General features: G+C 39.9%; 1 protein-coding gene across 1 annotated transcript in view; it reads left to right on the top strand.

Annotated features, from left to right (window-relative positions):
• Positions 1 to 13501, top strand: part of ARHGEF38 (Rho guanine nucleotide exchange factor (GEF) 38) — a 152037-nt gene that overhangs the window by 124932 nt on the left and 13604 nt on the right. The window contains exons 8-10 of the mRNA XM_010848256.1: positions 4367 to 4471; positions 6621 to 6743; positions 10482 to 10793. Coding sequence (XP_010846558.1) covers positions 4367 to 4471; positions 6621 to 6743; positions 10482 to 10793 — 540 coding nt within the window. The remainder of the gene's footprint in view (positions 1 to 4366; positions 4472 to 6620; positions 6744 to 10481; positions 10794 to 13501) is intronic.

Here is a 13501-nt window from a genome sequence, read left to right as displayed (position 1 = left end):
CCTGCCCCCAATCCCTCCCAGCATCAGAGTCTTTTCTAATGAGTCAACTCTTCGCATGAGGTGGCCGAAGTACTGGAGTTTCAGCTTTAGCATCATTCCTTCCAAAGAACACCCAGGGCTGATCTCCTTTAGAATGGACTGGTTGGATCTCCTTGTAACCATCTGTAAATTATAGTAGTGGATTATAGTAGGACCTAATACAGGAAGTGGTTGTGAGGATTCAATTGTTGGGGGAGTGTGTAATGGCCTTGGTTCTGTCTTGCCGCAGCAAAGATTTGAAATGGCAGACGAGTGTTATAGCTCAGAGTTTTATTTGGCAAAGGATAGTACACCCTCAAGGCATGAGGGCAGGCTGACCCCAAAGGATAGACGCCCTAAGGAGAGGCATCTATCCGTCTTGGATTCCTCTTTTTTATGTTTGTCTATTCCACCCCTTGAGCCTGCCCTATGCAAACTGGGCTGGCTGAGAAGGGGGCCTGTTTGTTTCACCTGAGGTTCTCACTCCTGTCCTCGGATTTTCTTTTGTTCCATATTTGCAGGTTTTTTTCCTCTCTTTGTCTTTTAGCCACTGCCATTTTGGACTCCTTTTTCCTATTCTAACTACCTAACACAATGAAATGATACATATTTTAAAAAGTACTTAACATAATGTGTAAGTATTCAATATATTGGCTATCATCATCACTATCTTATTTTGCATATAAAATACTGTTATTTATCTTTTAACCTGCAGACTTCTTACTCCCTTGCAGATAAAACTTCTTTATGCTTAATGTATTAATCATATCTTATACTTCCTGTGTTTTATGATGTTTTGCCATCTTAAAAAAGCTTGCAGGCCAAAGAAAATGCCACTGGTAGGGCTAACCCACTCTTACAGAGGGCAAAGAACTCAGCTGGAATTGCTTCTTTCATTTGCAGACCAACCAATCCTGGGTCTAGAGCCACAACCATCTCCTTATCTAAATCTCACAGGTGAAACCAATATTTCTCTGCCCTCGATCATTCCAAGGCCAGGTACCAGGCAACCAGAACCACTTCTATAGCCCAAAGCCTGCTGGAATTATTCAAACTGGCTAGTTCTAAACATTTTACCCTGCCCCAGCTCCTTCTCTGTGATTTCTCACAGAAACTCCAATAAAGACTCTAGCCTTGACTTTTCCCTTGCTCCTTCCTGCCAAATGACGCAATCTCACTGATTCCCCTGTGATCCTGCATGACATACGGTGACCACTTCTCTAGGACCTGTGAGTATAATCAACCTCCAAGCTTCATTCTCTTTTCCTCCTGTGGCTGCATTGTCCGTTCCCTACCATACCCAATATGGATATTCTTACAACATATGGCTTATATCATCCTGTATTTACTTCTTGCTTTTCTTCCATTGAATAGAGGAGATAATTCCAGGCCTCCCTCTCTTCAATGTGGAACTATAACATGGGAAGCTTGGGACATTTATGGCGTGTGGTCATAGTAACAGAATTGAATTGGGAATTCATTTGAAGAAGAGACCGTAGCCTCCATGAACATGTGCAAATGCAATGTAAACAATTCTCCTCTACTCTTTAGAATGTTGCTTCTGATCCAAGACAATACTATTGAGGAACAATATCCAGTTCTTAATCCTGGGCAGGCTCCTGTAGAAGCTGTTCCAGTCTTTAATGCATTTGCCATCAACTTCTGATATTTTCCAATTGCAAACTTAAAGTGAATTGTAGTTAAAGTAGCCTGAAGGGATATTAATTAGATTTTTTCCCATTAATCTTTTGAGAGGATGTCCTGTCAGCAATGAAGCATTTCACTGTTAATCAGAAAATCAGCTGCATATGCTGGACTGTAGAAAAGATAAATCTCAAATCAGTCAATTTTGCACTTGTCAGCAGCTCAAGTGAAATATTTGGTGGAGTTAGGGTATAAAACTGTTACCCAAGAGGAAGATTCTATTCCATTCATCACACATATATTGAACTCCTTTGTACCCAACACTGTTAGAGATTGCAAATGCAAAGAGTTCTAAATTCAGACAGTTTGGGCTGGAATCCTAGTCCTATTAACATGGGTAAGTTTCTTTAACTTTTTATATTAGGTCACAGAGAGATTCTCTCTCTTATAGTCATCCAGATGTGCTGTGCTGCACAAGATCCTCCAGGATCCCAGTTCCCAGTTTTATGCTGTGCTGTTCCCTAAACATATTGTCTTCATCTGCCTCATTAAAGCTGGGTCACTGCCATGTCTTCAGTCAAAGTCCCAAGGACAATGTTGTAAGCCAAGATTCAGAAATGAAATGCATCACTTCCGCTCACATCCTATTTGCCCAAATTTGCCGTGTAACCCAGTTACCAGGGCAGAACCAGCTGCAAGGGAGTCTGGGAAGGGCTGTCTACCAGGGCAGCTGTGTGTCCATCTTAAACTAAAAGGGCAGGTTCTATCGGTAGAAGGTCGACATGGGGAATGTTCAAAATGTCTGCCACACCTCCTGGAACTTCTGTTTCTTTATCTCTAAAATGGGGGTAATCATAGTATCTACTTCATAGGGTTGTGTAAGACTTAAATGAGAAAACGGAAGACAGGTTTTAGCATAAGTGTCTACAACACATTTGAAAGTGAAGTGAAAGTATCAGTCACTCAGTCATGTTCGACTCTTTCCAACCCTATGGTATAGCCCACCAGGCTCCTCAGTCCATGGATTCTCCATGCAAGAATACCAGAATGGTTGCCATTTCCTTCTCCAAGGGATCTTCCCAACGCAGGGATTGAACCCAGGTCTCCCACACTGCAGGCAGGCTCTTTACTGTCTGAAAACATAGTTAGTGTTTAGTAAATGTTACAGATTATTATTATTAATAAAAAATACTTCCTTTCCAATGCTTGCAATCCATCAATGGAGAGAATTGCTTAAATCATTAACTAGTGAGAGCACATAGGATGGTGCAATTAATTTTCTGGAGTGGAAAGAACAGGAATTAGAGGAAGGAGTTGTAACAGGGGTGACAGTTGAGCAAGTCTTTAAAAAAAAAATAAACAGGACTTTGCAGAGAAGAAAATGGACAGCAGCATAATCCAGCAAAATAGTACAGCATGAGAAGGCTCAGAAATAGGGAAGTGGAACTGGGAAATATTTTTCATGTCATGATCCTTGAAACTCTTATTTTAGCATCATCTGGGTCCCAGCCAGGACACACAGAGTAAAGTAGTTGGTCCTTGAAAACTACATTTCAAAGAAATCTATAAAGCATTATGCTTCAAACTGGCTCAGAGCATAGAGCTCCTAGGGTAGAGGGTGATGAATTTTGTGCAGATTACAAAGAATGAGGCTAAGGGAGGTGGGAGAGGGGTTCAGGATGGGGAACACGTGTACACGCATGGTGGATGCATGTTGATGTATGGCAAAACCAATACAATATTGTAAAGTAAAAAAATAATAATAATAATAATTAAAAAAAGAAAAGCTTTGCAGATAAATAATTTTAAAGGACTTAAAAATATTAAAATAAAATGTCACCATTTTCTATGCATTCAGTTCTAAGGTAAACTAATGGATGTAAGAACTGAGAACAACTTCAGTTATTAGCCAGTACCAAACTGATTAGACATACCATATTCCATAAAACAGGCGTGTGTTCACACAGATTTTGCCGATACAAAGCTGGTTCTGATCTTTTTTTGTATAATTTTGAATGTCAAGATATATTTCTAGTCATTAACAGCATAATGTCTTCTTAGAAATTGCCACAAGCACATAAAAAGCATATTTTTCTGAATGCTAACAGGTATACATGTAAGATACCAATGACAACAAAAAACTGAACACATGTGGGCACCATCTTAACTCTGCAGAGTTTTACTACTGGAACTGTTTTTGTTAAGATTATTCATCATCTTTCAAATTTGAGCTGGTAACGAATTATGATATTTCTTTAGCCAAGACCCTAAGAATATTTTCTAAGTAACCACTGGGAAATAAATAGGGATGAATCATATCAGCAAAATGATAAATTCTACTCAATAGATCAAATTTTTAATTTCATTTTACATTTTATTAATTATCTGATAGACCTACAAATGCAGTGTAATTTAGGAGAACACATATAATACATGCCATTAAAAACTCTAGAGGGAAGTTTAGCATCCCACATCTATTGTGACTGGGTGAAGCACACAGCTCTGCTGCACTATTGAACATCAGTTGTATCAATTGCTGGACAAAGAAAGGACTGTGTTAAGACAGTCAGCATAGTATGAAAAGTTTTCATCTAAACAAGGAGTTTTTTCGTAACATGCTGGGCCAACATGGTTTGTGGTTTTCTTAAAAAAAAAAAATACCAGATTCCTCTGAATTATAAAAATAATTTCATCTATATTTTAGGTGAAAGACAATACCTTTAACAGAGAAGAAAAGCTATTTCGATCTTTAGAAAAGACTGTGAGGCACTGTGTGAAGAACATTTCATCCTGTCTCCAACACATACAGGTGGGTGTGACACCACTGTCTTTTTCAATGTTTCTCTACAAGAAGGTCTTGATGTCTCTGGTTTTAATAAGGAGTAGATGTGACTGTTCATTCATTTATATGATGACACCTATTGGACCAAATTTGGGAGGCTCCAAGGTGCTGGTGAAGGAAGCAAATACAAAGACTTGGATTTTGCTCTCTGTCCCCTTCCTCTTCCATCCTTCCCCTAATCTAAGTCATCATACAGTGGGACAAGCATGGTTCACATGCTTGCCACATGGGGCCGGACCATTAGCATAGTTTCTTTATAATATGCTAAATGGCAGACGAGGTAGAAACATTATTTGATTATACCAACATATGTTTTTCCTGGCCTGAAAACACATATTTGCAAATTTAAGATTAGGACTGAGGGAAAAAAGAAAACCAAAAGAGGGGAAAAAATAAAACTAGAGAAATTAAAAAGTAAAAAGTGCATAATATAAAGGCCATAAGTTCAGTTCAGCTCAGTCTCTCAGTCGTGTCTGACTCTGAGACTCCATGGACTGCAACACACCAGGCCTCCTTGTTAATTGTCAACTCCTGGAACCTGCCCAAACCCACATCCATCAAGCTGGTGATGCCATCCAACCATCTCATCCTCTGTTGTCCCCTTCTCCTCCTGCCTTCAATCATTCCCAGCATCAGGGTCTCTTCTAATGAGTCAGTTCTTCTCATCAGGTGGCCAAAGTATTAGAACTTTAGCATCAGTCCTTCTAATGAATATTCAGGGTTGATTTCCTTTAGGATTGACTGGTTTGATCTCCTTGCTGTCCAAGGGACTCTCAAGAGTCTTCTCCAAAACCACAGTTCAGAAGCATCAATTTTTTGGTACTCAGCTTTCTTTATGGTCCAGCTCTCATGTCCATTTGTGACTACTGGAAAAACCACAGCTTTGACTAGAGGACCTTTGTCAGCAAAGTAATGTCTCTGCTTTTTAATATGCTGTCTAGGTTGGCCATAGCTTTTCTTTCAAGGAGCAAGTGTCTTTTAATTCCATGGCTGCAGTCACCATCTTCAGTGATTTTGGAGCCCAAGAAAAGAAAGTCTCACTGTTTCCATTGTTTCCCCATCTATTTGCCATGAAGTGATGGGACCAGATGCCATGATCATAAAAACCACAAAAACCCACATGTACATCTCAAATTTAGCTGTAGGCTACCTCCCAGTCAACCCCAAAATGGAGATATGATCACGCAATTTTAAGACAAACCAAATACCTCTATTTATTTTATAACTGGTAATTTGTAACACCCCCTTTACAGTTCTGATCCTTTTCCAGGGGATCTTTCCCACCCAGGGATCAAACTCACATCTCTTGCCCTGGTAGGTGGATTCTTTACCACTGAGCCACTTAGGAAGTCCTAGTTAATAAATGGTCCCTTCCTATTTTCTAGTTTTTCTCTTGGATATGTTTTGGAAGATGTTTGCATGCTTTAATAGACGATCATACCAACAGAAGATTAAGCTGACAAGCATAGTGATTTGGAGACAAGGTTCTACGTTACATAACCAACAAGCCATATTCTTTTTTTTTTTATTAACTGATGCAAGACCTGATTTTGCAGTCAGATTTGCTAATCTCTTCCTAAAGCCCTGATTTCTGTGAAAGGAAAATCAAACCATAGTTATAACATCCAGAGAGCAGTGGAAACCCTGTGCCTGATACACTTTTCAAGAAGTCAGTGCCTCCTGAGAACATCTACAGAAAAGTCTTCTATTTCCACTAACTGATTCAACAAAAGTGTGATCATCTTCTCTCAAAGAGAAGATTAAATTCATCAAGGAAAACTGATGACATAAATCAAAAAGGAGTGATTTTTTAAATAAGAGATCTATAAGAATTGAATGATTAAAAATAGCCAACAAGGGGGTTTAAGATGGATTCTACTTAATAAAAAAGGGCATCGTACCAACGGAGCAATATGAGAAAGCGACAAAGGGAAAAGTAAGGATATAGGTCATTACAAGTAACGTGACTGTGCAAAGTGTTTACAGAATTTTTCCTTCCCTTTGTCTTTTTCTCTCGGTGGTACCAGTTATATTGATGAAGTGCAGATTTAGGATGCACTTCCTTGTACTCACTTCAGAACTTTGCACTTTTGGTAACTTTGCTCTTGGCTTCCAGGATGCCATGCCTTTAGCTCTGCAGAGCATGATGGAGCTCCAGGAGATTTCACACAACAAAGATGAGGAGGAGAGCAGCTATTCAGAGTCTCCAAGTAATGCCCCAAATCCCTCTGAAGACTTTGTAAGTTATTTATATTCACAGATGAATGCAAATGGAAATAGTAGGGTGAGAAGAAAAGCTGCTTTTCATTTACTTCTTTGGAACTAAAAATAAAACGTGCACTAAAGCAAATACTAATGTGAAAATTAGTAGATTTAAACAGGAGTTTTTTAAATCATTAAATATTTTGAAGTGGATTTGTGAGGCTTTTATTATAATCAGAATTTAAGAGGGCTCCAGACTGTGTTTGTAGGATATCCAGTGTCTGTGCAGCTTTTAAAATCAACATTTAGTTTAAGTCTGCAAATGGTATATTAGGGATTTATTAAGTTAGGAAGCTGTGATTTTCTTAGAGGAATCTCTGGAAATGCCTAGAGTTTTTACAGGAGGAGTGAAGATATTCTGTGAGGATGACTTTTATTAACATACTATACACTGGAATGTAAGAGAGTAATAGTCGCTCAGTTGTATCCAACTCTTTACGAGCCCATGGACTGTAGCCTGCCCGGCTGCTCTGTCCATGGAATTCTCCAGACCCGAACACTGGAGTGGGTAGCTGTTCTCTTCTCCAGGGGATCTTCCCAACCCAGGGATTGAACCCAGGTCTCCCACATTGCAGGCAGATTCTTTACCATCTGAGTCACCAGGGAAGCCCAAGAATACTGGAGTGGGTAGCCTATTCCTTCTCCAGGAGATCTTCCTGACTGGGAATCAACTAGGCATCTCCTGCATTGTAGGAGGATTCTGTACCAGCTGAGCTACCAGTGAAGCCAAGTAAGACCTTTCTGTTCACAAGGGGCTTTTATTTAAGAGTCATAGATCTTCTGTTCTGTGGTAAAATATTTGTTTCCTAAGAATTATATAAAATATACAGAATTATAAAGCATAAATTGGGAATCATTAAAAACATGCTTGAGGCAAGAAAGTATTTGGGCAGCAAACTAGTCTGAGTAATATTTATTTTAATTTAGTATCTTGGGCTAGATAGGTATTATTATTTCATAATAATATTTCAAGTATTATATAAAAGATATAATAGACTCCTCCATCATCCTGAAGGTCCTTGAAAATGACATTATTTTTGTATTGGTATTATTGGCATTTGGGGTCAGATGAATCTTCACTGAGTGGCCTTTGTATTGGAGGATATTTAGCTTTCCTACCAGGCTCTGAACCCCAGTAAATGTCTGCCATCTCATATTTTCGAATCCTGGGAAGTGATACAGCACCCACTCCAGTAGAAAAATACCCAGAGACATCTAGCTTTCCTGGCACTGGGTAATGGAAAGTCATGATTACATCTGAAACTAACATGGTAGATTAGATGGATGGGAGGAAGGAAGGGGCTGGGAGAGGCAAGGAGAAAGGAGAGGGTTTTTATAACATGTTAAATGGAAAAAATGTGCCTAGTTCTTTATATGTTTTCTGGACTTAATTACAGTGAGCACATTTTAGAAAAGTCCTCATGGGTTTGCTCTCTGGTTTAATTCTGACTCATTAAGGTGATAAATATTTATTGAACACCCTGTAAGACCATAGTATATAGCTTCCCCATCATCAAGCATGCTCCAGAACCTGACAGAATGAAGAGATAAGGTATCCTTCCCTACCTTGCATAAAACCACAGGATGATAAATTAGGCTAAATTAGAAAGCTCAATATAAAAGTACCTTTGTATGAACAAAGTGTATTGAACTCTCTTTTAAAAAATCAAATATTAAGCACTCAAATCTATCTAAAGGCAGAGCAATTATTTTTATCTAACCATGAGAATATCTATCTACACATTTTGTATAGCACAAAATATGAGAATAAAATCTGATTCTTATCTGTTCCAATCATAATTCCTATGTACAGATGAACTGGTTCATGTCTGTGGGTCACAGAACATATATATTGTAACTATATTCTAATATTGTAATTAGTGGAGTAGGAAATGACAACCCATTCCAGTATTCTTGCCTGGAAAATTCCATGGACAGAGGGGCCTGGCAGGATATAGTCCATGGGGTCACAAAGAGTCGCACATGGCTGAGTGACTGAGCATTGTAATTAGATTATTCATTCAACTATGTCACAAACACAGTAATTCATCCCAGAACAGTAAACAGATTCTTTGCTTAGTTGACAGACTCATTAAATAATCTGAAGGTGTATATTGATTATTTTATAAGCTAGATATCAAATTTAATCTGTGCTGGCTATTGCTGGCACCAATATGAGATTGGTTTCCCTCCTCTTCTCCAGTTCCCATGAGTTCAGACAAAGTTACCAGAGTTCATGAGTGTGTGCTAAGTCGTTCAGTCATGTCCAACTCTCCTCTGTGCATGGGATTCTCCAAGCAAGGATACTGGAGTGGGTTGCCATGTCCTTCTCCAGGGTATCTTCCCAACCCAGGGATCTAACCCAAGTCTCCTGCACTGGCAGGCAGGCTCTTTACCACTAGCATCACCTGGGAAGCCCTACCAGGGATCACATAAGTTATTTAATACAAACTGCTGCTCAGACGGAGAAGGTGATGGCACCCCACTCCAGTATTCTTGCCTGGAAAATCCCATGGACGGAGGAGCCTGGTAGGCTGCAGTCCATGGGGTCGCGAAGAGTCGGACACGACTGAGCGACTTCACTTTCACTTTTCACTTTATGCATTGGAGAAGGAAATGGCAACCCACTCCAGTGTTCTTGCCTGGAGAATCTCAGGGACGGCAGAGCCTGGTAGGCTGCCGTCTCTGGGGTCGCACAGAGTCAGACACAACTGAAGCGACTTAGCAGCAGCAGCAGCAGCTACTCAGATGTTGATTCACTAGAACATCTTTCAGGGTACAAAAGAGAAATCTTTTTCCAAATTGCTATAGCCTAATCATGACACCCAAGCCTATATAATAAAGGGAAATATTGGGTAGTTAGCAAACATAGGAGACTTAGAACAGAGGGGAGGCAAGAGGAAACAAAGGAAATTAAATCTAGACTGCTCGGGTGCTGGCATGGAGCTAAACAGTGATTCAGTGTTCATTTTCAATGCCTCAGACCCACAAATAGAACAATTTAGGACACAGGATCAGCATCAGCTTAATCTTGCAAGGTATTTAAAGAGGAAGCAATAACTATCTAGCCATTTCCGTAACAGGAACAAAATACCTGTAATAAGGGGGTACTCTCTGTATAGAGGATACAATTGCACTACCAAATTTAACCAGCAGGGTAGACAGGGAAGGGGTGGGCGTTGCAGGTGTGGGAGGAACAGACACAGCCTCTCCTAAGACCAACTGTCCTCCTTTTATTGCTAGCAAAGGAGGCGAATGATATGTGCATTATTAATAATACAGGTTTGGTAGTCCAAGGTGGAGATTACCTGCAATGCTATATTCGGGAGGAGCTCCACTTGGCTCTGAGATTAGAAAGAAGGGGAAGGGGAAAGTGTGGAGGGAGATGACCCCACTGACAAAGCCAGTGGTTGTGGAGAGAAGACTGGAGCGTAGTTTGGGTGTGCAAGTTTCAACTTTTGTATTCTTCTTCCTGTTCTCTCTTCAGTTCCAACGTTAGAGTCTAGAGTTGCTATTTTAGGTCCTTGCACAGGTTTAGCTAGACAAAAAAAAAAAAGAAAGAAACACAACATGATCCCTTGCTCTTCGAACTTGGCTGGGTACTTTTCTGCCTTCCTTTGTGCTCCAGCAAAGAGGAAGTAAGCCTGTTGCTAACAGCTCCGGGCTTGGTATCGGGTGTTCACTCCGTGATGGCGTTGTTCTGCTCTTTTGGCAGGCAGCTCATTTGCAGAAGCTCGTCCTGACGCCCCTGTCAGCCCTGCTGTCCCTGTTCCCAGGGCCTCAGAAGCTAATCCAGAAACGCTATGACAAACTGCTGGACTATAACAGCTACTTGCAGCGGGCGGCGGCGGATGAGTCAGACTTGGCCAAAAGGGAATATGAGGCCCTCAATGCCCAGCTGGTGGAAGAGCTCCAGGTGTTCAATCTGGCCGCGCGGAAGATCCTCCTCAATTGTCTGTGCAGTTTCGTCACCCTGCTCAGGGACCTGATGATCGTGGCCCAGCGGGTTCACACCACCACGGTGCCGGTAAGCACAGCAGCACGATCTGTCAGAAACCACGCCGTGCAAAACAGCCTGCTCATAGCGTGCTTGAGTGTGGTGTGCATGTGTGTGGTGTCCGTTTTAACTGAAGCCAGGCAGAGAGTGTTCTGCTCCTTATCCCTCTTCCCCACAGGAAGCTAAAAGCAAGTTTCCTGGTGCGGGTTTACTGTGACTTACACACACGGAGTTCTTTTTGGAGATTCCTTTTCAAACACCGAACATCTTTCAGCTTGGCTCCCTTTGTTGGCAGAGCCAAAGTAGCTCCATCTGCCTGATGCGATCTTGAAGCTTATCAATTTATATTTTGTATTATCTTCCTATTCAACAGTTTCTAAATGTTAACCACGACTAAGACATGGATCCAAAAATAAGGCCATCTCAGTGTAGTGACAGAAATAGGATATCTGTCAAACCAGTCTTTGTTTTGCTTTTGTGTTTCTCTGAGGAATAGAAGCCTGATGTGTGTGTGTGTATGTGTGTGTGTGTGTGAGAGAGAGAGAAATATGTGCATATATATGTGCATATATCTAAAACAGGGCTTCTTGGTGGCTCAGCAGTAAAGAAGCCGCCTGCAGTGCAGAAGTGGGTTCCACCCCTGGGTCAGGAAGACCTCCTGGAGGAGTAAATGGTGATCAATCCACTCCCATATTCTTGTGGGGAAAATCCCATGGTCAGGGGACCCTGGTGGGTTACAGTCCATGGGATCACAAAGCCTCGGACATGACGGAAGCGACTGAGCATGCATGTGTATATAAAACATAGATATAGTAGTACGAAAAATATATATCTATACCTATATATCTTAACTTTCCATTAGGGTATAATTTTATAATCATTTTCTGAAGAAGAAGAAAGATATTTACACCCTAATATCAACTTAAAAAAAATTAGCTTTGTTACCTGGCCTTTCAAGTGTATTACTTATCTTTCAGCTGGTTAGATATCTAATGGACATTTGGAGAAAAATATATTGTATAATTAACTTTTAACTTATCCTCTGAATTAAGTTGGATAAATAGGTGCTACATTTACTTGGCTCAAGAGAAAAAGCTATATAAAAATGTATAAGCAGCCTCACACCCATTCTGACTCCAAACCACCTCATCTCCTGCTCTCACCCCCATTGATATTAGTTTATTTTTATTGTGCCATTAAAAGTCTAATAAATGCAAATATGTGTTTTATTTCTTACACAAACTAGCAAACTGTAGTACCCTTCTGCAACTTGTGTTTAACATCCATGTCAGTACATAGCCTCGTCATTTCTTCTACATCTTTATATGTCTACTGCATACTTGTACAATATTTTTTGGTAACAACTTTATTGAGATATAATTCACATACTATATACTCCACCTGTTTAAAATATAACGATTCAATGATTTTTTGTAGATTCACAAGAATCATGCAGCCATCACCACAATTTTAGAAAATGGTCATCACCCCCCAAAGAAACTGTGCCATTAGCAGTGACTCCACTTTTCCCCTAGCCTCCCCAGTCCCAGACAACCACAAATCTCCTTTCTGTCTCAACAGATATACTTATTCTGGACATTTGGTATAAGGAGAATTTTACAACATGTGGTTCTTTGTGATTGGCTTCTTTCACTTAGTATAATGTTTTCAAGTTTTGTCCATGTTGCAGATGTGTTTTACAACTTAATTCTTTTTATTGCCAAATATTACATTCTATGGGTATATCACATTTTATGTATCCATTCATCAGTTGGTGAACAATTGGGTTATTTGTACCTTTTGGCTATCATGAATAATGCTGCTATGAACATTCAAGTTCTTAATAGATATATGTTTCCACTTCTCTTGGGTGCATACCTAGGAGTGGAATTTCTGGATCATAAGCTAACTCTATGCTAACCTTTTGAAGAACTGCCAGTCTGTTTTCTGAAGTGGTTGCACTATTTTACATTCTCATTAATTATGATTGAGGGCTCCAATTTCCTCAATCTGTCTTTTTATTATGGCTGTCCTAATGGATATGAAGTGATAACTTATTATGGTTTTGATTTGCATTTCTCTGATCAGTCCCCTATTTTAATTTTTTAATCCCCCTCATTTTTAAACTTTTAAAATTGAAGTGTAGCTTATAAGATTATATGCAGTAAAATGCATCTATCTGAAGTGTATATCTCAATGAATATTTGCACATATATGCATCTGAGTTACCACCACCCAGATCTAGATATAAGCCTTTTGTGGTTCCCTGTTAGGGAACTATAATTTCCAGATTACAGTCCTCCAAAGGTAACCACTCTTCTGACTTATATTACCATGCACTGTTTGGCCCGGTTTGTATTTTATATAAATGAAATCACACAGCATGTATTCTTGTGTATATTAATCTGTCCCTATTGCAAATTTGGAAAACTCAGCAGTGGCCACAGGACTGGAAAAGGTCAGTTTTCATTCCAATCCCAAAGAAAGGCAATGCCAAAGAATGCTCAAACTACCGCACAATTGCACTCATCTCACACGCTAGTAAAGTAATGCTCAAAATTCTTCAAGCCAGGCTTCAGCAATACGTGAACCGTGAACTTCCAGGTGTTCAAGCTGGTTTTAGAAAAGGCAGAGGAACCAGAGATCAAATTGCCAATATCTGCTGGATCATGGAAAAATCAAGAGAGTTCCAGAAAAATATCTATTTCTGCTTCATTGACTATGCCAAAGCCTTGACT

This window comes from Bison bison, unplaced genomic scaffold, assembly GCF_000754665.1.
Source record: "Bison bison bison isolate TAMUID 2011002044 unplaced genomic scaffold, Bison_UMD1.0 scf7180017864263, whole genome shotgun sequence".
NCBI classification, from domain to species: domain Eukaryota; kingdom Metazoa; phylum Chordata; class Mammalia; order Artiodactyla; family Bovidae; genus Bison; species Bison bison.
Note: the sequence above shows the minus strand (reverse complement) of the source record. Positions and strands in the feature narration are given on the sequence as shown.